The 22,626-nt window shown below is 37.7% G+C and overlaps 1 protein-coding gene across 1 annotated transcript; it reads right to left on the bottom strand.

Annotated features, from left to right (window-relative positions):
* Positions 1-1,046: 1,046 nt before the first annotated feature.
* Positions 1,047-5,567, bottom strand: LOC127808750 (phosphatidylinositol 4-phosphate 5-kinase 1-like). Its single transcript, XM_052347336.1, has 8 exons — positions 4,030-5,567; positions 3,779-3,943; positions 3,425-3,590; positions 3,124-3,234; positions 2,822-3,015; positions 2,593-2,723; positions 2,404-2,497; positions 1,047-1,843 (listed from the first exon to the last, which is right to left on the bottom strand). The coding sequence occupies exons 1-8, from the start codon at positions 5,253-5,255 to the stop codon at positions 1,534-1,536; spliced, it is 2,397 nt and encodes a 798-aa protein (XP_052203296.1). The 5' UTR covers positions 5,256-5,567; the 3' UTR covers positions 1,047-1,533.
* Positions 5,568-22,626: the final 17,059 nt, after the last annotated feature.

Below are 22,626 nucleotides of genomic sequence, written 5' to 3'. Positions count from 1 at the left end.
ATCATTGTGATGGTAAAAAAAAAAGAATGATAAAACCGATTTAAGAGATTAGATTAGACTTGGGCTATTAATTAATTGGAAAATGGAATTGAATGGGATTAAGTTGAGAATTGAACGCTATGCTATGCTATGCTATTATGATTATTATTATTCAGCCAGCCATTAGATTAGATGTTAGTTGAAAGCCATTATTAATGACTCTAATGACTTTCGAGAGGTGCCTTTAAAGCCATTCACGGCCTAAAGCTGAACTTTATTTGAAAAGAATACATTTTAAAAAAGTTTTACCAACCCAAATATTACTTGCAACTACTGCTCAATCACACAAATCATCATAAGACTAATAATAAAAATAATGAAAAAGAAAAATTAAAAGGAAAAATAGGTTCAAATGACTAAATTGTCCTCCCCTCCTCTCAGTCTTACCCATCCCAGCTTGTTTGGAATAAAGCCAATGGTGTTGTTCTCATCTTCAACAGAATTGGGATCTGGCCCGGCACCACGGGGCACGTTGAGGATCAGAGGGGGACCGGATTTCGGGTCAATGGTCTAAAATTCCACAACACCACCCCCCCCCCCCCCCCCCCCCCCAAAAAAAAAAAAAAAAGAAATCATAAAATATTAATATTATATTATACTGGTAAACTTAACAAATTAAATAAATAAATAAAGAAAAATCAGGGGAGGGGAAGGGAAGGGAAGAGAATATGGGTCTCTCCTCTTGCTTTCTCTCCTTTTCATGAGGAGAGCCCCCTCATCTCAACAACTAAGCTCTGCCCCTTGCTTTCACTGCATCCAACAGAAACAAAAGCAAATTACAACTCTCTCTCTCTCTCTCTCTCTCTCTCTCTCTATACACACACACACGCACTCACACATCCACACACACACAGAGAGATACAAATAGACTGGACCCTCAAGGTTGCAGAAATTTCCAGATATACCCTCCAAGAAACACAAAATTGCCAGCATTAATCTATTCATCCAATTTCTCTATATAAAAAAAAAAAAAAAAAACTGTACAACTTTTCACTTATTCCAAGCCTCCCTCCCTCCCTCCCTCCCTCTCCATCTCCCTCTACCCATTTTGAATCTTCTCTCTATGGGACACATCTTCTCTGGTCCCAATGCCTATATTTCAAATCTTCACATTCCTTGGTTCCCACAAAATTAGGAGAAATCAAAAACCCCAAAAAGAAAAAACCACATGAAAAAGAAATCATAATTATAATAATCCAATTTTCCCGACCCCCCCATTGAGAATGTACAGACTTTTATCATCCCTCACTACTTCCAACACCATGGCTGCTGCCTGCTGCTGCTGCTGCTTCCACAAAATTCAGCCATGAGAGCACCTAGTAAAAGAAGCTCCAACCCACCCACCCACCCCCGGGCAATCTGACCCGCCGGGGCTCCTATTCCGCTAGGGAATCACTGAGTTCGAGGACTCTGAGGATCTACATACAAGTAGGTAATCGAGCGAATCTTCAAACCAAACCATCTTGACTGATATTTGCGTTCGCCTTCGCTCCCCTACCTGTCCTCGATGAAGATTCTCCCTATGAAATCTCGAAACCTCTTCGAGTAAAGCTTTGGGTCGACAGCAGAGATGGAGTTTGGATCAGCTTGCAAGGATTTGTATGCATGCTCTAGCTTCTTGCTAATGTCGTAATCTTGTAGAATGTCAATGATCCCGAAATATAGGACAACTTCATAGATTTCGCCGCTGTATGAAGGGGTTAAATTACTGAACCCACCGGGTGTATACTGGTCGAAGTCGCTCCTTCGAGCCATCCTCTCTGCCCTCGCAGGCATGTTGGCCCCCAACCTGATCAATGGCTTCCTGATAGAGAAGAAGTGCCCATATTCAAATATCAGTACACAACGAGGCATCAATCATACCAATCAACGAGGACCATTCACTTTCAATCTCATAAAAACACAGTTCAAAAAGATGGCTAGTAAATAGCAGCTACTCTCACATGCCAGAATCACTCTATTACCTCTATAGAGTGTTCTAATACCACATGGAATCTAGTAATTCTAGCATCAATTATCAGGCATAGCCTTGGTTCTTTATATAACAAGGGAAATAGGACCACATCGCCATTAGTTTATGTCCCACAAACAGCTGTTGTCTAGTGAAGAACCTCAACAATGTTACCACAACCACCCAAGCAGCTTTTTATTATTCCAACCAAATACAATAAAACAGGCAATTATTGTTGCCTACAATGACGAGAACATCATTCGATGTTAGCAAATGTACTACTGGTATTAAATTGTTCACAGTTCTAATTAAGATGGCAAGTGTACTATTCTTGGTTACAGTCACTAGTTTATATCGATGATAAAGCCAAAACATCAAACCACAATAGATGTGAAGAGACTGAGAGAACATACCGCCCGGCCAGAACCCTATCCATGTCTTGTAGCTCAGCTTCAAGAAAACGGCAGCCGCGCATAAACTTCTCATTTTGAAACGAATCTTTTTTGCCTGAAAATTCAAACAAATTCAATACAACATTCTTTCCCAATGCACCTCAACAAATTTAACTACCAAGAATAATTGTGCAAAAAGGGACTAATTACCAGTTCGCAATAAAAATGGAGACAAACCCATTTTGTCGCCTGTATTGTCGTCACGAAAGTGAATACCAACTAGGAGGCTATAATCCATTATTCTCTCCCCTTCCAGGAACTCACAGTCTCGATCAATTTGTCTGGAAAGCAAAAGAAAATACATTTAGTCTCCAGTATGAAATAGAGTAAGCTAATCCAACAAATGCAGGAATAAACACTCGAGTGCCAAAAAACTAACTGGATAAGTTCATGAAACCAGTCTCCTTGGAGGCGAAACACAAAGTTGAGGTCAAGGTCCTTAAGAGTAGTGGTTTCGTCAATCTCCCCTTCAGATTTATCTGTTGTGCGGCCATGGGATGATCCTTTGAGGTCAAAACGTCTATGAATGCGGTATTCAGAGCAGAACAAGTTGCCCATCACAATAAACCGGGTCTAATTTCCAAACATGAAATATAGTTAGCAAGATTCAGAGGGTCAACATCAATGATAACCGACTAGAATGAAGACAAATTTGATTCCCAATGTCTGTCTGTAGCATACCTTCAATCCGCCCACTGGTTTCACACAGTGCACACCAAAGAATTTTGTGACTAGGGAATTTTCGTACTGGCAAACATGCCGGTAGTAACTTGACAGCATCTTAATAAGAACCTGAGGATAGATTAACAAATATCAAACTCTACATCTAATCGCACCGCATCTTTCAAATTGGCAACGGGCAGAGATACCAATAAAGTCAAAACATCGATATCTTTGCCATTTGAGCAAACATGTTTAATCTAACATCAACTCTCATTGAGAATTTTGCAAGAAACAAGTCAAAGAGAGGTAGGCAACTAACCTTGACTTCCGACTTCTTCACCGTTTTTATCATAAACCTATCATCCTGAGTCAGATAAAAGAAGCTTCCACTCTTCCCTGGAGAAGAAAGCTCTCTAAGCGCGTCATTTCCACAAATAGCCAGCATGTAATCAGCTGGATCAACTTGAAATAGCTCCCTCAAACGTCTGAAACACCACCACAAGTTGAAATCAGCAATCAACACCACAATGACCACCCAAAAAAAAAAATTTCTAATACTAATCATCCTCATTCAGGCCTTCAAATATTCTCATACATAGGATGATAAGACGAATATGCAACTCAAAAGTTGAAAATATAATGAAATTAATGAAAACCCAAGATAAAGCAATACCTAAACACCATGGGGCAATAATCTTTCCACCGGAACTCCCCGGATTGATGAGGCGGCGTAATCTTCGATCCTTCGGGTGGAAACCTAGTCCAGAACTTCTCCTTGGGATCGAAATCACTTTGCTTGAGGGCCCGCTGAATCGAAGCATGCTTGCCAACTGAGTACCTGCAAATCAAAACTAAATCAAACCCACAATCCTAAAAGAAATTGCAATATGTCAACCGAAGCAACAGCAATGAACGATTTATTACCTAATACCCAGTTGGAGATTCAACATCAAATCGTAATTCTTGTGGCCCTTGGATATCGTCTCACCTGGTTTCTTCGCCTCACCGCTGAAACAACATGGACCTCGCCGAAACTGCATAAATCCATCGCGATCCAATCCCGTACCGTCTCGATAGAACATCGAGGCTTCCACATTGTCGATTATATCGCAGGTAATGTCCCCGGCTTCGCCGTCCGATTCCCAGATACAAATCCTCGGAAACGGCCTCTCCGTCAAGCTCCCCCTCGACCCGTCAACCGACGACCTCTTCTTCGTCGCCGCTGCCACCGCCACGCCGCTCTCCTCCACCATCATCAGCGGCGCCGACATCTTGTGATTGAACGTCACCTTCTCGTTCTTCCCCGAAAAATTCACTCCATTGAGTCCCGGATAGAAAGTCCCGTCCAGAGGCTTGGAGTTCTTGCCGTCGTCTTTGCTCCAGCTTCCGATGTAGCAACTGCCGTCCGGCCAAGTGAAGACGCCGTGGCCCTTGGGAACTCCGTTCTCCCAATTCCCGTCGTACCGATTCCTGTTTGCCCAAATCAACACTCCCCTGCCATTAATCACGCCGTTACGCCACTCGCCGACGTACTCGTTGCCGTTCTTCCAGACGTAACGGCCATGGCCGTCCTGGAGGTTACGCCGCCACGTTCCCTCGTAGTAGTCGCCATTCGCGTATCGCTTCTGGCCATACCCGTGTTTCCGGTCGGCTGACCAGGACCCCCGATACGTGTCGCCGTCGGAGCCGATGAAGGTCCCGAAGCCCTCCATCCGACCCGACTTAAATTCGCCCTCGAATGTCGCGCCCGACGGCCACGAGAACTTCCCCTTTCCGGAGGCCTTGCCGCGCTTCCACTCGCCTTCGTACATACACCCGTCTTTCCACAGATACTTGCCCGATCCGTGCGGCGCGTGGCCGGAGAAGCTTCCGATGTACAGATCGCCGTTCGGAAGCGGTTTCTCGACTTTGACAGAACTGACGGCAGCCGAGGCGGTGGTGGTGGGCGTTACTCTTCGGCTGGCGGCCTGGGATCGGCTCCGGCCAACGACGGACACGGTCGGAACAACGACGAGTACTTCTTGGCTCTCTCCCGGCCTCTCAATAGTGACTTTCTCTTCCTCCTCCTCCTCTTCTTCCTCTTCAGATTTCTTGGTTTCCGGGTTGTTGTAGTGTTCTTCGCCGAATGATGACAAAACCGTCTCTGGCATTTTGGGTACTATTCTTCCTGATTATCTGTAGAATCTATAGCGGCCGGAGACGAGCTGGGTCATCCAGCTTCACCAGCATTTCCAGCCCCTTCTCTCTCACTCTCTCTCTCGGTCTCTGTATCAATACGATTGTGAGATGGTCTGTCTGCGCGTCTCTCTAGAAGTATTCCTTCCTATTCAGAGGACGGAGAGGGATGGGTGAGAAGAAATGGGAATCCCGCAAACAGGAGACAGAGAAGAAAGCCCAAAAATTTTAGAGATAAAAGAGACAGAAATACAACACTTACAAATGTAGAGAGAGAGAGAGAGAGAGAGGATAGAGGATGTGTATGGATACGTGTATTTGAAAACAATTTTGTTCTTCTAGAATTTTTTTTTACAAAAATTAAATATTTTTAATTTTTTATAAATAAGTATAGACACCCCATTTATTATTAACTACAATTTTCTAGTGATAAAATAAAGTTTTTTCTTTTATAATCTTCTAATAAGCAAAAACAAAAGGTTTATTATTTCCTAAAAATTCCAAAAAAACCTTTTATCTATACTAAATTGGTATATTTCCATATATTCTCTAACAACAATATATGGTAATAATACCATCACCAAACAATCTGATATTAGAAATTTGTTTGTGGGAGGGTGATGCCAAACAGTCCGCAAGGGATTTGCTGCTATGTTTTAAAGAGTCCAGTCCTGTGAGAGAGAGAGCCGGCGTTGCAGTATCCTGCCTATGCCTAGGCACGAATACGATGCTAGGCCAAATAGCTGCTTCCTTCCTGCTCTATTCACACAGCTCAGCTTTTTTAACCTTTTCATTTTCCCATGACGAATATGCCCCCGGATCTATGCCGGAATTGCCAAAGCCATCCCGTTTCTTCTTCTCCCGCCCTCCGGTTTCATCGCGACGTGACGTGACGGGATCGCCTAGGAAACGAAACGAAACGAAACGGACCCGAATATGCACTTGCAGATGCAATCCTCCTCCTATCATCTTTCTTGCCCCTCTGTTTTCACCTTATTTACTGGCCTGCCACCACCAGCCAGCCCCCCCGGTCTAGCTCAACCGAGTTTAAGTTTCTGTCCGGGAACTCCTTTAATTTATAGCTAATTAATTATGGCATTATTAGGGGGGTTGGAATTATTCTTCTTCTTTAGTTTCAGTTCTCGTGACAGATCCCATTGGTGGGGTTTTTTGTAAGTAAAATTATGGGTCTTTTGGTATAAAATTACCCTTTAAGTAACTGTAAGTAGTCACAAATATTTCGTGATATAATTTGCTAGCCGGAAGGGAAAAAGACAATTTAGAAAAATTAATAAATCTTATCCTTATTTTCATTTTTGCTTTTGTTGAGAAAATTAATTCATTCTAAAGTATTCATTCTCTCTTTCCTTTTATATTTTTGGTTGGTAAGAAGTTGTATAAGGATGGTGACTAACAGATCCCAGTATCGAATCTTAATGATGACTTAACAGCCAAATTCGTAAATAATAATCATCCTAATAAAATGAGGATACCCATTATTATGATTATTATAATAATATTAGTTTTGTTACGTCTGGTCTGGATTAAGCCAATAAAATTAGTTTTTGTTAATATATTTAGCATTTTCCTTTAATCAAAAAAATCACATTCACAGCAGGTATAACCCACAACACGCATGCAAAAGCTTATGTTAAACTGACCATTCAAAGAGATTACAACTTGTCATTTCCGCCGTTTACATGAAATTTATGTTAAAACTTAACCCTTTTTACTTAAATGGGTTGGAAGGGAAGCTTTGGAAATGGTGGTGCATGATGATTCATAAAGGTGTGGACCCATGAAGGGGGGCGGGGTGGGTGTGGATTGGTATCCTCCTCTTCCCCCTCCCAGTGTGAGTGATGTGGAAATTTGCATCAAATGGAGGCTGGCTGGGCGCCTGTTTGGATGGCGAGAAAACTGAGAGGAAAGAAAGCGAAAAAGGAGGGTGTAAGGCAATTTTGGTGTAATGTCCTGTCCAAGCGTATTGCGAGTGGGTAAAGTCTTTCTTCTTGTGAATGCCGAGATTGAATTCCATGGAGTTGTGCCTCTCTCTCTCTCTCTCTCTCTCTCTGTGTGGGGCCATAAGCCATTATTATTATTAAGATGTATATATACGCGCACACAGGCACAGACCAATTTAAAAGAGAGAAGAAGACGGCAGGGCGTTGATTGCACGAGGGCGTGTTGTTACTCTTAAAGGTCGGCAAAGGCAAAGAATCAAAAAGCAGAAGGAATGTGAACTTCATTTATAATCTCCATACAAACAACACTCGAAATTCAATCCATCTTCCAACCCAAAATAACATTATTCCTATTTATATCCATCTATCTACCTATCCATCCATCCATCTTCAAACACCCTTCGCTGTGTTTGTCTCTTCCTCTTCATTTTTCCCTTTCTTTTCGTGTCCTCCTCCCTCTCGCTTTTTTATTTTTCTTTCCCATCTCTATTTATTTTAGGGTTAGAAAACTACTTGTTTGATTTCGCTTCTTAAAGATAAAAAAATTGAAGCAATACAATCTAATTATGCACCGTACCAGCTCAATCTTAACCTTTGACCCACAACCTAATTTCAATTGTGACCTTATTGTCAACCCATAGCCTAATCTCGGTCAAAGTTAGATCTTGACTTTGTGCCAACCTGCAACAACATCATCATAATCGCATGCTGAATATTCTCGCGCCCGCTCGAAATCTCATCCTCATTAATGGCAGATATCATCTTCATTAATGAAGATTCCATCCACATTAATAATGGTCATGTCAACACTAAGTTATTGTCTAAAAATTTCTATCGGTGCCAGATACCCAGTCTCATCACTCGCAAACACACGACACATCATGTAGAAGGACCTCTCCTCCTAACCTACTTATACTTTGTCATTTTATCCCCTTATTCATTCGAGTATCGAAATGCTTATAGGTGTCAGTCACTCCCTGACGAACTGGTCACTAGAGCCCGCCCCTTACCATTGCAGGCCCACCTCCGATCATTCCTTTGACTAGGAAGAAAAAAGTTACACAACTGCTACAGTCTACAAACTATAGACTGCAATTTGATTGCACTACACTGCTACATTGGCAATCGTCAAATTAATCGTTGTTTTTATTTTAAATTATTAATAATTTTTTAAAAAAAATATTTAAAATCTTTATAAATACCCCATTTCATTCACTAAAGACCTATTTATTAGCTGCCGTTAAGTGTAATTAACATTCATTTTATGTTCTATTTAAATGTGATTAGAAAAAAATACGTATGAAGCAATTATTACACAAAATTTATATCATGATTATTAGGTAAATTATATGGCCTGAATAATATAAACCTCTCTAATATATACATATAATATATATATATTCTTAAAAATGACAAATGACAAAGATTTCGCATGTGATCGAGCTATTGAAAATGACTATTTTGTTCTGATTATTCAAGACCTCTCCTCTCCCTGCCAAATTGTCCTTTTCGGTAATTATGCGTCAGGCGAAAATCTTAATATTAATAAATAAAACGATTATAAATAGCTTAGGTAGAAGAAGAAGAAGAGGAGGAGGAGGAAGACATAAAGAAAAGTTAAGATAGTTGAATCATACTCTTGCTGTCATGAGTTTGATTGAAATGGTAATAATTTTTTTTATAATGTCACATAAATATTAATTTAATCTTGATTAGATTGCCAAATCATTAGGGGGGGGTGGTTTGGCTTACCCTTTTGATCTCTTATAATTATTGATTTAATTTATAAGATATATAATTTATTTTTTTGAAGTGTTTGACAACCTCAAATAACTTAAAAGTTATTAAACTTAAAAACTAAAATACCAACGTTTGAAAAAGCTTCCCCTAGCTTTTTAAAAAACGCTGATAGAGATTTTTTGCATTAACTAATTAAATGACTTATTTATCCTCATATTTTCTACATATTTACAATTATTATCCCATCTTCTTCTCCACCTTCATCCATGTTCCGTCATTGTTGCCCTTGCTTCGTCTATTGTCGCCTATGTTATTGTCATTCTCTGTTATCTTGATCGTTGCCTCCTCTCTCCATTGTCGATCATCTTCTTCACCATATATATATATATATATATAACACATAATATATATTGATTTTAATAAAATATTATATTTTTATATTTTTTTAATAATTATATATAATTTATTAATATCTAATGATAAAATTTTATCAATTAAATATCAAATTATAATTTATTTTTATTAAAAATTAATATTTTATATATTTTATTTATATTATTCAACAATATATCTATTTTCATTTTTTTATCAAGTTCTATTAATTTATCAGTTCTTTTAAATTAAATACATAATTATTAATTAATAATTAAAAAATATATTTATCTAAACACATTATTAAGTCAAGCGGTACTCAATTTGTAAGGTTTACGTAATTTTAAAGCTGTGTTTAAAAAGGGTAAGCTAAACACGCCTAAATGAATCAAGTATTGCGCAAATCCAAAATTCAGCGGCTACATAAAGGAGGCAAGTAAGCAAGCATTTGCAGTAATATTAAGATTATTTTTTTTTTTTGTTAACTATATATTATAGACTGTATCGACTTCATCGATATCTTTAATGGTTACTTATATTTAATAATAATGAAGAAGCATTTGCCAATTATTAGTTAACATAATAACAACTGCGCACCGCCGCCACGTGTACAATCAAGAATTTGTAATGACAATATCAAAGTAATTAATAATAATAATAATGTAATTAGAAGAACTAATCAATGAAGTCCAGCTGTCACCATCTAATTAAAAAGTAATAAATATTACATTTTTATTTCATAAAAAAAACTAAAACTGGAACTTATGCTTAAAACGTGACGCCAAGTGGCAACCACTGTCAACTGAGACACATTTCATAATAATAATACAACCCCTAAACGGCGGGTTAGGTATTCTGTTGATGCCAAGCTCTTCGTATATAATTCTTTATTATTATTTCAAGTAAAAGAAAAATTAAATTAAATTAAATTAAATTAGATAGATAGAAAGAAAGAAAGAGGTGCAAGGAAGGTGGAGCCAAACAGTCGCTTTATTAGGGAGCCGAGGGGCTGAGCTGGCCGGTTTGGTGGGCCCCAATAAGCTTGGGGTTTTAGCTGTTTCGTTGGGTCCCACGTTTGAGGTCGCTGTCCGTGGATGGAAGATGAAGGATGGGTCGCCATCTGTCCAAATTGACCGGTCAATCTCAGACTTGCGCCATCAACCTCCACGTGTACTGTCCTGACGTGCCACCAACATGATTCCACCCATCCATGTATCCTTTCCGCTTTTAAGACACTCTAATTTGGTTTAAAATCTTTAATTTTTTTTTATGACGCAGCTATGGGATTTTGTTTGTCTAATTATGAGAGAAATTAGCCTTTTCCTGTTATGATTTTTAGCTAAATTAAATGTAATCACAAACTTATATACTTTTAAGTAAATATACAGTTAGTCTTTATTAAATAAGATATTTCTATCTCCACCAATATATAATTGATATCTCGCCAAAACAACGACAACAACATATCTAACTTTTATCCCATGACGTGGAATTGATATCCCTTCACTTTTAAAAAAAATTAAAAATTTCACCACTTGCGTCATACTTGGGAGTAGATCAAGAGTGAGTTATAATTTGGAGTGAATTTCATTATTATTATAATTATTCATATTTGTCTAATTGTGAGATTTTATTTAAAGTTATTGTAAGATATGTAGGGGGGAGGGTTAAGGTTAAGGTTATTTCATTTTGGGTAAAAGGCTGGGAACATATGGCTGTGACTGTGAATCACTGCGATATACTTAGGAAAAAAAAAAACAAAACCAAAGAGAGGCATGCGAGCAAGGAACGTTTGGTTTGGTTCTGTAATGGTAAGAGTTAGGTAAGCTAACAGCATTACATTAACGTATAATATTAGGCTTTTCCCAAACAGCACTGTTTTGTATAAGTAGTTAAACTCCTATGACAAAAATTAACTCTTATTATAGAACAACTTGGATATATTATATGAATGTATTTACACATTTAAATTTTCATGACAAAATAACGTAGAACAAAAACACTACTTTTCTTTACTCAATTATTAATTTTTTTTATAAATATAATAAAATAAAAAAAAGGTACAAGTAGATCCAAAAGACTTTAGAAGAGATATTAAAGTTTGGTATAAAGTGTATGGGTCTAACTGAAAATATGACAAAAGACAGAAATACATGAAAGTCTAGAATTCATATAGTCGACTCTACATAATGTGATAAAACTTAGATATATTGTTATTGTTGTTGTACAAATATAATGGAATATAAAGGATTCAATGCTATTTGAGTTGCCATGCTTGCGCCGGCTATTATTGTTAGAATATAATAATTAAAATTTACTTATTATGAGAAAACTCAGAGCAACCAGAAGAAGGAGAGGCGTCCCTTAGCCTTCATTCCCTAACCACGAGACATAGGGGAAAAGGAAGTTGTCCAAGCAAACTCGATCTACTGGCTCAGAAAAGGCTCAATCCACTGGATGGGAGAGTTGTGGAACCAGAAGAACTGGAGCTGTTGAGATGCGCTGGGAGACCTTTCATCTTATGAGCAGGTTTGCAAGACAAACAACAATTAGGGACACGCATGGATTTCTCCCTTGCGAGCCATCCGATGCTTAAGTTAGATGAGGTTTTCATGCAACAAGAAATATAAGAGAATGCAAAGATATCGTGCGGGATGGATGTTGGTGGCTATTGCTTAGCAATATCAGATTGATTCTGTGTAGCGTGTGGCTTCTATTGCCTGTCCTTTTGTTTTCCTATCTATTGTTCTATTTTTCTTCTTCGTAGAAACTGAAGAGTTGGGGGCTATTTATAGGCATCAAGAAGTGATAGGGACATGTGACATGTGTGTGTGAAGGTGCATTGCTCATTCTCAAGAAACGATAGTGTGTCTCCCTAGTCCGTGATGTTATCTCGGGGGTTAAGCTCAAAAAGTCCTTCGGGTGAACTCTCTTCCCACAGTGAAAAAGGATCCCCCAAAACGAAGTAGGCTTGAAGCAAGCGAGCTACATTATCGCTGGGTAATGTGAGGTAATGTAGGTTGGAGATGTGTCTCCTTGGATTCCTCCTAGGAGCATGGCTCAATTAGGGAGAACCATGCAAGTATGGGAAGCTGGTCCCGAATAATTGATAAGCAATCAAGGACTTTCATAGGGGAGAAATACTTTGACCCTGATAAGGTCTTTCACCGAAGAGATGGTTTCATTTGAGATTGCTAATGCACTAGCTACTTCGAAAGGACTCTTCTTGAGGGCTATGCCACAACAATGGCTCCCCACTTAGATAAGACAAGGGAGTTATTCTAGAGGAGGTAGGGCCCATTTCAGGCCCACGCCTTAACCAAGAAGGAAAAAGAAAAAAGAAATGGGCATTATTTAGGAGAAGAATGCAAGGTGATTGTTCGGGAGAGAGAATGTGAAGAACTTTTTGGGAAATGGTGTAAAGAAGAATTGGAAATGGCACATAACAATGATAATGTGTCGATTAGGTTGGGGGGGTTTATAAATAGCTGCTGGTCCTTCAAGGTCTTTACTATCCCTCCGCTCTGAAAGAGATATTCACGCACAAGACTTGTCTCAAAAAACCTCGCTTCCTAAAGAAAGCTTAAGCTTTTTCCCAGAGTAATGGACATCTAGCGCTATTTCTCCTGAAGGTAATTAACTAATTTGTTGGATAACACACTATCCCTTAGCTAAGGGAAAATGAATCGGATGAAGAGCACTATGAAAGAGAAAATTGTAGAAAAGTATGCTCGCACAGGCTAGGAGCACGAGTAGTGAGTGGCTGCACTCTTACCCTGCAATTAAAACACAATAAAAATACATTAAAATTTTTATATTTTTTTCTTTATTTTGGTGAGAGGTTTATACTCATCAGTGTACGAGTGCAGTTGTAGTCCAAATTTAAATTTATATTTTTTGGATGAGTCTAGGTCGTCCACTGAGAGATTTATTTATGACAAAAGAAAAAAGAATGTTATATACACGCACACGCATTTGGATGAATTGGTAACAAGATTTTTTTATGATTTTTTTAGATAATAGATACTAGGAAATAAAGCAAAGTAGAAGTTAAAATAAACACTAAATGTGAATATATGAAATTGGATAGCACTTAAGTTAAGACAATTTCAGCACCAACCCGTTGATTCTCAAATTTTAGCAGAAAAGATTAGTAATATTAATTTAATTTCAGATATGAGGGTTTGTTATTAAATGCAATTAGAGATGATGATAGTTCTAGTTTAAGCAATCTCCATACATGATATGCGGGATTCTAATTTAAGCAACTACCATAAATTCAATTACAATTAATACACAAAATAACTAAATTAATCATCCGACTTTGGATATGATAACGTTTCCAGTTCTAGCAACTCTCATACATGGCATGAAAGCTCTAAGTTAGGCTTACGCTCCAATCCAAACCTAGTGATTTTTCAATAATTATTACACACCCATACTGAAATTTAAATTAATGTTACTCATTTAAAGCGCAACTTTCTTTGGGAATCATTGGTGTTGGATACTGTCCTTACCTTAACCCAAGATTAAATTTAGCTATTCATCTCCATTTGAAAATTAATTGATAGGAGTTTAAATAACTTAATTTAAATAACATAATTTAAATGACAGGAATTAAAATAGCAGAAACTAACTGGCCATTTAGGCGGTGGATAATTAAAAGACAAGAATTAAAATTACAGAAATTTAAAAACAAAAATTAACCGGCCATTTAGGCGGTGAATAATAAAATAATAATAAATGACATAAGAATTTAAAAGAAGAAAGAAAGAAAGTAAGATCACAAGAAAAAATAATAGAGAAAATAAGAGAGAACAAAAGTAATTCTCAAAGAAAGAATTCTAAGAAAACAACTAAGTTTTTATTCAACAATAATAATCACCCTTACAAATGAAATCAAGTGAGTTATTTATAGCCCACAAGATGCAATATAAACCACACAATTTTAATTATTCAATTAGACATAATTATATCTAATGGGCACTCACACACTTAAAGTTAAATGGATTTTAGCTATAATACATACCTAAAGTTAAATGAATTTTAGTTAAAATACACATCTAATAAAGCACTCATAAAGTTAAACAGATTTTAGTTAAAAAAACACACCTAATAAAGCACTCATAAAATAAATATTTAAGAAAAAATAAAAAATAAATTTCTACAATTAGATTTTTGATCTTCATTAAAATTAAAAATAATACTTGAGTTTTCTCCAAATGATGTCTTCGATAAGCTTCCTCTAAATTGGGCCTTAAACATGTGTTGGGCCTTGGGCCTTCAATTTAATGGGCATGTGTTGGGTTTTAATTCTTCGTGGGTTGGGTTTTAATTCTTCATTCTTCAATCCAATTTGAGTCTCCAAACCCACCTTTTTAGCCTACAAGCAAGTAATTGAGTGTTATTAAATTATATATTATGTATATACTTATATGATATATTATATACTCATATATTATATAGATGCTCCACGCATGCACTCCATGAGTATATGTATTATGTTATAATATATATATATATATATATTATATTTACATGTTTATCATAATATATTATATATTATATATATATAGTATACATAACTATTCAATTAAACCAATTTAAAATCAAAACAGGGGTTATAATAATTATAACAAAATTTTACAAAATTAACCACTAATCAGTGAGCAAAAGCTAATGAAGATGAGGGTTCTGCGAACCTTTTGTAGAGACAGAATAAAAGACCAAGGTAAGAGGCTAGTTCATCTCACCAGTCAACATCAATCCCTCCATTAACGATCTTGCAACGAATAGAGAAGGCTTGTGAGTTAGTGGGAGGAAAGCCTTTGTAGCGCCCTGCTTTTCTCAAGCGTTAAATAACTTAGGAATTTCAAGGATATATTTTTTTTCAACATAAATCAGTATAAATCTTTCCCCGACAATCCCATTTCTACCTTCTCAACATACCAAAATAAGAATCAATAAACTAAGACAAGTAATCATCATAAATGCGGAAGCTAAAATCAAAACCTGATATGGTACATAACCAAATTCATTTAAATCATAACATAAGAATCCGTACCATAGTATATCTTCAAATACAAAATGAATGGAGACTTATCTTTCATAGATACTAATTGAATACCTCAGATACAATCAAATGATACCTCAATAATATTGAACAATATTACATGATCGGTTCCTCCAAACATCACTCGAATACATAACACTCTTACATAGTACAAGACTAATCATCAAAAAACATATTCGTCTCTTCATGATGAAGCAAAATATTGGAATCACATACTGAATCCATTGGACACGCCACCACATGCCATCACGTCTCAATCACTTCCATGTTTAAGCTGCAAGTCTTATTTAGAGCATTTAAATGTTTCAGGGACATAACCCGATTAGAAGATGAATTTTCTAGTGAGGGTTTAAAAACACATACATGAATGCATGATGTAATAACATGAACTAACATATGCCCTAGTGTAACTTTCCTGGCCCACCAGCTTGGCACAGAACCCTAGGTAGAATCCTGACCTGCTTTCAGGATCATCCTAACGTTGTTCCATCAGTTGTCCTTGGAGAATTACGGTTACATTATTAGGACGACATCCTATCTTGACACAAGTATCGATATGCCAATAATATCATGTTAAATGAAATATCATAACCTTCGATGCAACAATATATGTTCAGATATGACAAGATGTACATAAAATACATATAACTTAGCCACTTTCATGACTATCATGCTTAACATGGGGAAAACATAACATATATAAGCTTTTGGGAAAAACCACTCACATTTTTGCACAAAGTTTGGAACACCTCAAAAAAGTGTATTGCCTCGATTTGCGTGCTCGACCTCGATTTGCCTGAAAAGTCTCAAAAATCGCACAAATCACTTAACCTCGAACACAACGATCCTATAAATCATATTTATTCACAGAATACATCAATATCTCAATTTCTTTATATTTTCCTCCATTTTTCTCCCATTTTTCTCTCTAATATTCCAAATAAATAGTTCCCTAACTATTTTCTCAAATCTTTTTTCACAACAATTCATAATATTCTAAGAACTTTAAAAGAAAATTCTAGAACTTATCCCGATGCTTCGATTAAATGCATTAAGAGGCTAGTTATTGCGAAAATTGAGAAACCCGAAAGGCAAACACCAAAATTTTGAACACAAACCCCCTATATTTTATTTTTCTTGATTTTGGGGGATTTTTTTAGCATGGGACGTGCCCCCACTCGTGGGGGCTTGCTGGCGTGTGCACTACACACGCCGGTCTTTTTCCTCGGCCAGTTTTTGGCAATTTCAGAACAGCCCTGGTTTTTTGGCGATTTCTCCTTCGTTTGAGCTCCGTTTCGCCTCCCGTTTGAACCTACACCTTCCTCTCTTCATCATATACAGGATTATAGCTTCAAATCGCTCGATTGGAGACATTTTTTGACTATTCAAACCCATTTTTGGACGAAACCCATTTTTCCGACAAAGCTCCGTATCTTTCTCAACTCTTAACTAAAATTGCTCAAATTCTCTAGAAATGACCCTCTAAACATGGGGAATAAAATCCCCTTATCCATTTCTCTCAATTTTTCCTCAAACTCTGGAATCTGAGATTTTAATTTTTGCCTTATCTTGGCCATCTCTAAAAACCTCTATTTATAGGCGATTTTGAGCCTTCAAATGCTCGTGTCTGGTCAATCCAACCTCTCTGAGGCTTCTACTTGCCCCAGATTAGTCCAAAACCCTCGATTAAAGCCCTTAAAACTCGATTTAAAATGGCCAACTTTCAACCATAATTCCGACAATTTTGCTTCTTTTTGTCGACTATGGATTGGTCCAGGTTAAGCCCTGAGTCCCCTCAACTCTTTTCCTCGAGTTCGCCGTGGCTGAAAGTGGATATGGGAGGTCTGGCCAGCAGCTTGGTCGGCCATGGCAGTATCCAATCTTTTGGAAATTGCACTACAACCCCCTTAACTTTTGAAATTGCATTTGACATCTTTCTTGAAGCCCTTGAGCTTCCCAATAGTGTCATCACGACCCACAAGTTCTAAAATTTCCATTTTATCTTCAAAGATTCTGAAAATACATCCTTTCGACCTCCCTCGGGCAAAATTAAGAAATTACACTTAGGCCCAAATGTACATTTTGACCATAAACCCTTTTGTTTCTTCTCGAAACTACTAAAGGGTTGTTTTACATACTAAATATGAACCTCATTGGGGTTCCGTTTACTTTTCAAAAGTCTCCTATGACAATTCTGTTTTTCAGCACGAATTGCAGCTGTATTTTAGTTGTATCGAAAATCATTTTTGATCAAATTTCTTTCGATGCCATAAATCATGCCTTGAGATGCTCGACAGTGCCATATCATTTTTCTTAGGCATCTCGGCTCCAAGGCACTCCCTGCAGTTAATTCGGTCGTTCATAACGGTAAGAAATTACTCTATAACCTCAATTTATCTGTAAATTTCATTTTCGCCCCAATATAATTTAGTTTTGAGTCCTTTAGAAATTCTCAGGTATTACAGCCTTTGAGATCTTCATAGGGAATCGCTGCTTTTGTGGAATAGTTGGAAGTAGAAATTGCGGAAGTGTTGGTGCAACCTGATGCCGAAGTTGCAAATAAGCGTCGACTTTTCTGGGCTATGAAGGGTCCACATTGGAAACCAAAAAGCTATGAGATGAAGATATTACAGTCGAAAGATCCTCAACAACTATCGATTTTGTTGGAGTTACCCTCTGTGCAAAGGGAAATGACTTTACTTGACAACCACCATCTTCAGAGTGAGAACTTTTGCACTAGCCTCGGGGTACTAGACACAGATTCGATGACGGACCCAGGAGTTGGGACAAGCCTGGTCTATTCAACCATTTCTCCTTAAGATGAAGCAAAAATTTTCAAGCAGGATCTTAAAGACATGAACGAGCAAAATGCCTATTGATTGAGGCAATATCTCCATACCCATTTATTTTTCGTTTGAGATTCATTCTTAGAGACTTATTTTGATGTAATTTCTTACGTTTTGTAGGGGGTTCAGACCATGGTAGTGGTGAAAGCGATGACTCATGCTTGCCTCAAGGAAGGGGCCTTTGCAATTAGGACATTGGAGTGCGAGATGGAATTATGGCAGCAGAAGCGTCATTAGTTCCGATCTCACATCCATGATTTAGGGGAGGAGAAAAGACAACTTCAAGGTCTAAAGGCCAAAAATGAGGATTTAAAAGTAAAGCTTGCGTTCATGGAGGACAAAATGAAGAGATTAAAGAGCGTCGAGAAGACACAACAGACAATGACAAGAGAGACTCAAGAAACCTACCTGACTCTCAGCAAGCACCATTATCAGTTTTTGAGAGGTAGAACATTTTTTTCTAAGAGACGAATGTGGCTAGGGCTCACACTCAAGCCATTAAAGAATATTAGTTTTCTTGGGACTACCATAAAAGAAATGAGTGATATGCTCAAAGCTTTGAGAAACTAAGGTTTTATAAGGCTCAAAGTATATTGGAAATGTTGCGTCCTGGGAAGCGTTCCCCTAGATGATATATTTGGAAGAGGTTGTGGCTTGTGAGGATGGAAACCCCAAATTGGAGAGGGTATGATCCAAATTAGTGCACTCTAGAATAGGTTTTAGCGATGAATGCTCAGCATAACCTAATGAATTTGTCAGGTCCCTAGAGCCTACACTTGTTGGAGCTTGATCCTTCTAGGGAATTGCTGAGGCCTTCCGAAACGAATCAATCCAGGAATCAATTCAAAATTTGAAAACGCCTGCCCACTTTTTTGATAGGCTCTTTTCGCCTTAGAATAGGTACCTTTTATGGGTGATTTTTTGACTTGGATAGGAAAGATTTTTATAAATTGTATTGAAACAAAATACATAATTTCTTGGGGTTTAAGGAATTGCTTCCTAATGCGTGGTTGATGTATGCAAAATGCAAGTGGCAAGGTTAAGAGTATCGGGTACTTGATTGTTTAATCCTTCCAAATCCTGCCAAACCCTAGAAGTTAGAGAAAAAAGGAATAGAAAAATCGAGTTTGAATGATGCCTTACCTTAGAGTAGGGCATGATTCACAATAAGGTGTACCTACTATTATTTCCTTCTCATGATGACAACAACAACAAACAAAAATACCACGATTCCATGATGCGAGCTAGGGGAGATAGGTGGTTGCTTTGCAGAATAGGGGTTAGTTGTCATAATGTAAGAGAAAGCAAAAGGTGTATATTATGTCTTCAAGGCGTACCTTTGAGATTAATGTTGTGAGAGCTCTAGGATTTTGTTTCTGCAATTCGGGTTGTCCTACATCTATATTAGAATTCTAGGAAAGGTTTTGTTAAGGCAGTTTGGCACGCGGTGCCTACCTTTGCAACCAGAATGCTATATGGGGATTTTTATTTTCATGGTTTGACTCGGTCTACATCCATGAGGAGAATGCCAAATATTTTGTTCTAACAATTTACTGCATAGTCCTTACTTCTGCAACCAAGTTTTGTTGAGGTGATTCGACTCCGCCCTTACTTTTGCAACCAGAATGCTAAAGTTTTGTTTAGGCAAGTCGAAGTGTAATGCTTACTTCCACAACCAGGTTTTGTTGAGGAGGTTCAGCTCTGCGCCCCCTTTTGCAACCAGAATGCCAAAGTTTTGTTTAGATGATTCCGCATGTAATGCCTACTTTCGCAACCAAGCTTTACTAATGAACCACGCTTACTTCCGCAACCAAAATGCTAGAGTTTTGTTTCAAGCGGTTCGACATGTAATTCCTACTTTCGCAACCAGGTTTTGTTGCGACAGTTTATCGTGTAGTGCCTACTTCCGCAAGGAGGTTTATTCCAAAGTGGAGTGAGATTTTGGTACGTGGTTCAACCCCTTCAACCTACATTCACTGTAAGGTTTGATGTCATGGTTCAATGAAAACCAGACTATGTTGGTGCAAGACACCGACAAAGTGGATGAAAACCCTAAGTTCCATATTGTTATTGCAGTTAAGAGGTCTTACAGGGTGCCAAAGTCCATAGGTTTGGCATTTGGATTGCCTTAAGTCCATAGGTTTGATATTTTGTTTGTTGTGATTCAATAAAATACCAACTTACTTATGCGTGAGATTTTGGTAACGTGGTTTGATGTGAGCCAACCTAAATCTGCAATGAGAGGTTTTGATTGGTGGTTCGGCATTACGCCTACGTCCATGAAACGAAATTGTTTAGGTGGCCCAGCCATAAGATTTTAATTCATGGTTTAGCATTGTACCTACGTCCACAATACAAGATGTTTTCATAGCCCGATCCATAGGGCATGGGAACCCAGTGCAATGATGCATACATTGACCATGATGATGATGATGACAGTAATACCGATGATCGTTGATGGGAGCTGCGATTTTGTTGACACAGTTCAGCCGCGGGCTTATATCCATGATATAGAGTTTTATTTAGGCGGTTCAGTATTGCACCTACGTCTTAGTTGAGTTTTCATAGACTTCAACCAACTATTAGGCATAACAAAAGGTCTTGGGTAGACTTTATAGTCTCTCGGAGAACATCAGAGGTCCTAGGCAAACTTTAGTCTTCTGAAGACTATAAGAGGTCCTAGGAAGACTCTAATTTTCTAGAGACAAGCAGTGCGAACATGATAATTTTGATATCCAAAAATCCCTCCGAGAATTTCGTAAAGTATAGGTATGATCAACACAAGTGTTAATCCTAGTTGATCTCGAAATACCAAGAATATCAATCAAGAACTTCCACGCTCCTTTATAAATAGATGAACCATCATTCAGAAAAAGATACGCCACTAATACTAATTCAAGAACTCTGCAATTTCTTTAAGCATTCATAAGAATCTTACTTAAGCATTGGAGTATTTGTGCAAGGACTGCCCTGCGCCCTCTGATTATTTTCTTTCTTGCAGATCCTAAACAGTTTGATGACGACATTCCCAATAAATAAATCTATTGTTGTGTTTGAACAACAAAAATTGGTGTCGTCTGTAGGAAACATTCAAAAAAGATAAGAAAACAAAAATGATTTGCACAAGATCTTAGGTCGCAGATAATAGGCACGAGGAGAAGGGTATTTAGGTTAATAGCCCTTATAATCCCAAACTCTGGGAGATAGTTCCATCTAAGGCTCTCGAAGCTTCTAGGATGGTTCCTCAAACTGTCCCTCTCAATGAGTATGAAGCTTTAAAGTGATGCCGTGAAAATAACACTAAAGCTCTCTAGGAGAGGGCTACATTTCTTTAAAACGCTCATCTGCACGCTCCATTTCCTACCATCCTATAAGACTATGTGATACCACCACACAAGAATACAATACACGAGCAAACATTTCTCTGGGAGACTAAATGAGCCTTCTAGGAGATTGAAATGGGTCTCCGACAAATTGAAAGGAGTTTTGGAGAGATAAATAATCAAAGAGCCTTGCGAGAAGACAATAAGGAAACTTTCTCGGTAAGGGGTCTTCGGGAGAACTTCCTGGGAGACTTGGCTCCTCTTTGGGAGACGTCACTCCACAATGAACCGCATAAGATTATTCAGCAAGACCATCCAAATCAACCTCAGGCGGCTACGATCCAGAAAGAATGGGTCATTTCACCCCTAAAGGAAAAATATCACGAGGTTGTGGAAAGTACCACCATTGATTTAACACCTAAAATTCAACCAAATCAATCCAATCTCACTACTTGGGACATTGAAAACATGAGAAGGATAGTGGAATAGGTCTTGGAACAATGGAATCTGCCATAGAGGAAGATGCACATAGAAGAAAATTCCTTCACTACAAAAATTATAGAGAAACCTCTTCCCCCCCAAGTTCAAAGTGCCTTAGATCAACTCTTACTTAGGAAAGAGAGACTCTCGTGACCACATACAAAATTATGAGTTTGTGATGATGTTACATGGCTAGGAAGACGCTATTAGGTATAGAGTCTTCTCTTTAACTTTAACAGATCATGCTCGTACATGGTTTAATAGCTTAGCAGAAAGGTCTGTCTCATCTCTTTGACCAATTAAAGAGATAATTCATTAAGGCATTCATCATTAATTGTCATTAGAAAGAAGACGTTATCTACCTACTTACTATTTGCAAAGGAAGTAAAGTGAAAATGTAATATAAGAGTGTACACCTAAGAGGGGAGGTCAATTGGATGTTTTAAAACTTTCTATTTGATGTAAGTTTTCCCAAAAAAAAAAAAACAAAACTATTTTATACTTTTCAATAGCTTTGAAAATAATGCTATGAATGTAAATTGAAAATACTT

This window comes from Diospyros lotus, chromosome 8 (assembly GCF_014633365.1).
Source record: "Diospyros lotus cultivar Yz01 chromosome 8, ASM1463336v1, whole genome shotgun sequence".
Classification (NCBI taxonomy): Eukaryota; Viridiplantae; Streptophyta; class Magnoliopsida; order Ericales; family Ebenaceae; genus Diospyros; species Diospyros lotus.
The sequence above is the reverse complement of the archived record's forward strand: the minus strand, read 5'-3'. Positions and strand labels throughout refer to the sequence as shown.

Bases quoted from the DNA above. Each gene is read 5' to 3' on its own strand.
- LOC127808750 (XM_052347336.1), bottom strand. From the start codon at position 5,255: ATGCCAGAGACGGTTTTGTCATCATTCGGCGAAGAACACTACAACAAC. The intron at 3,944-4,029 runs GTAATAAATCGT...TTTGATTTGCAG, and splicing joins AATCTCCAACTGGGTATTAG to GTACTCAGTTGGCAAGCATG. The intron at 2,498-2,592 runs GTAATTAGTCCC...TTGAATTTTCAG, and splicing joins TCCATTTTTATTGCGAACTG to GCAAAAAAGATTCGTTTCAA.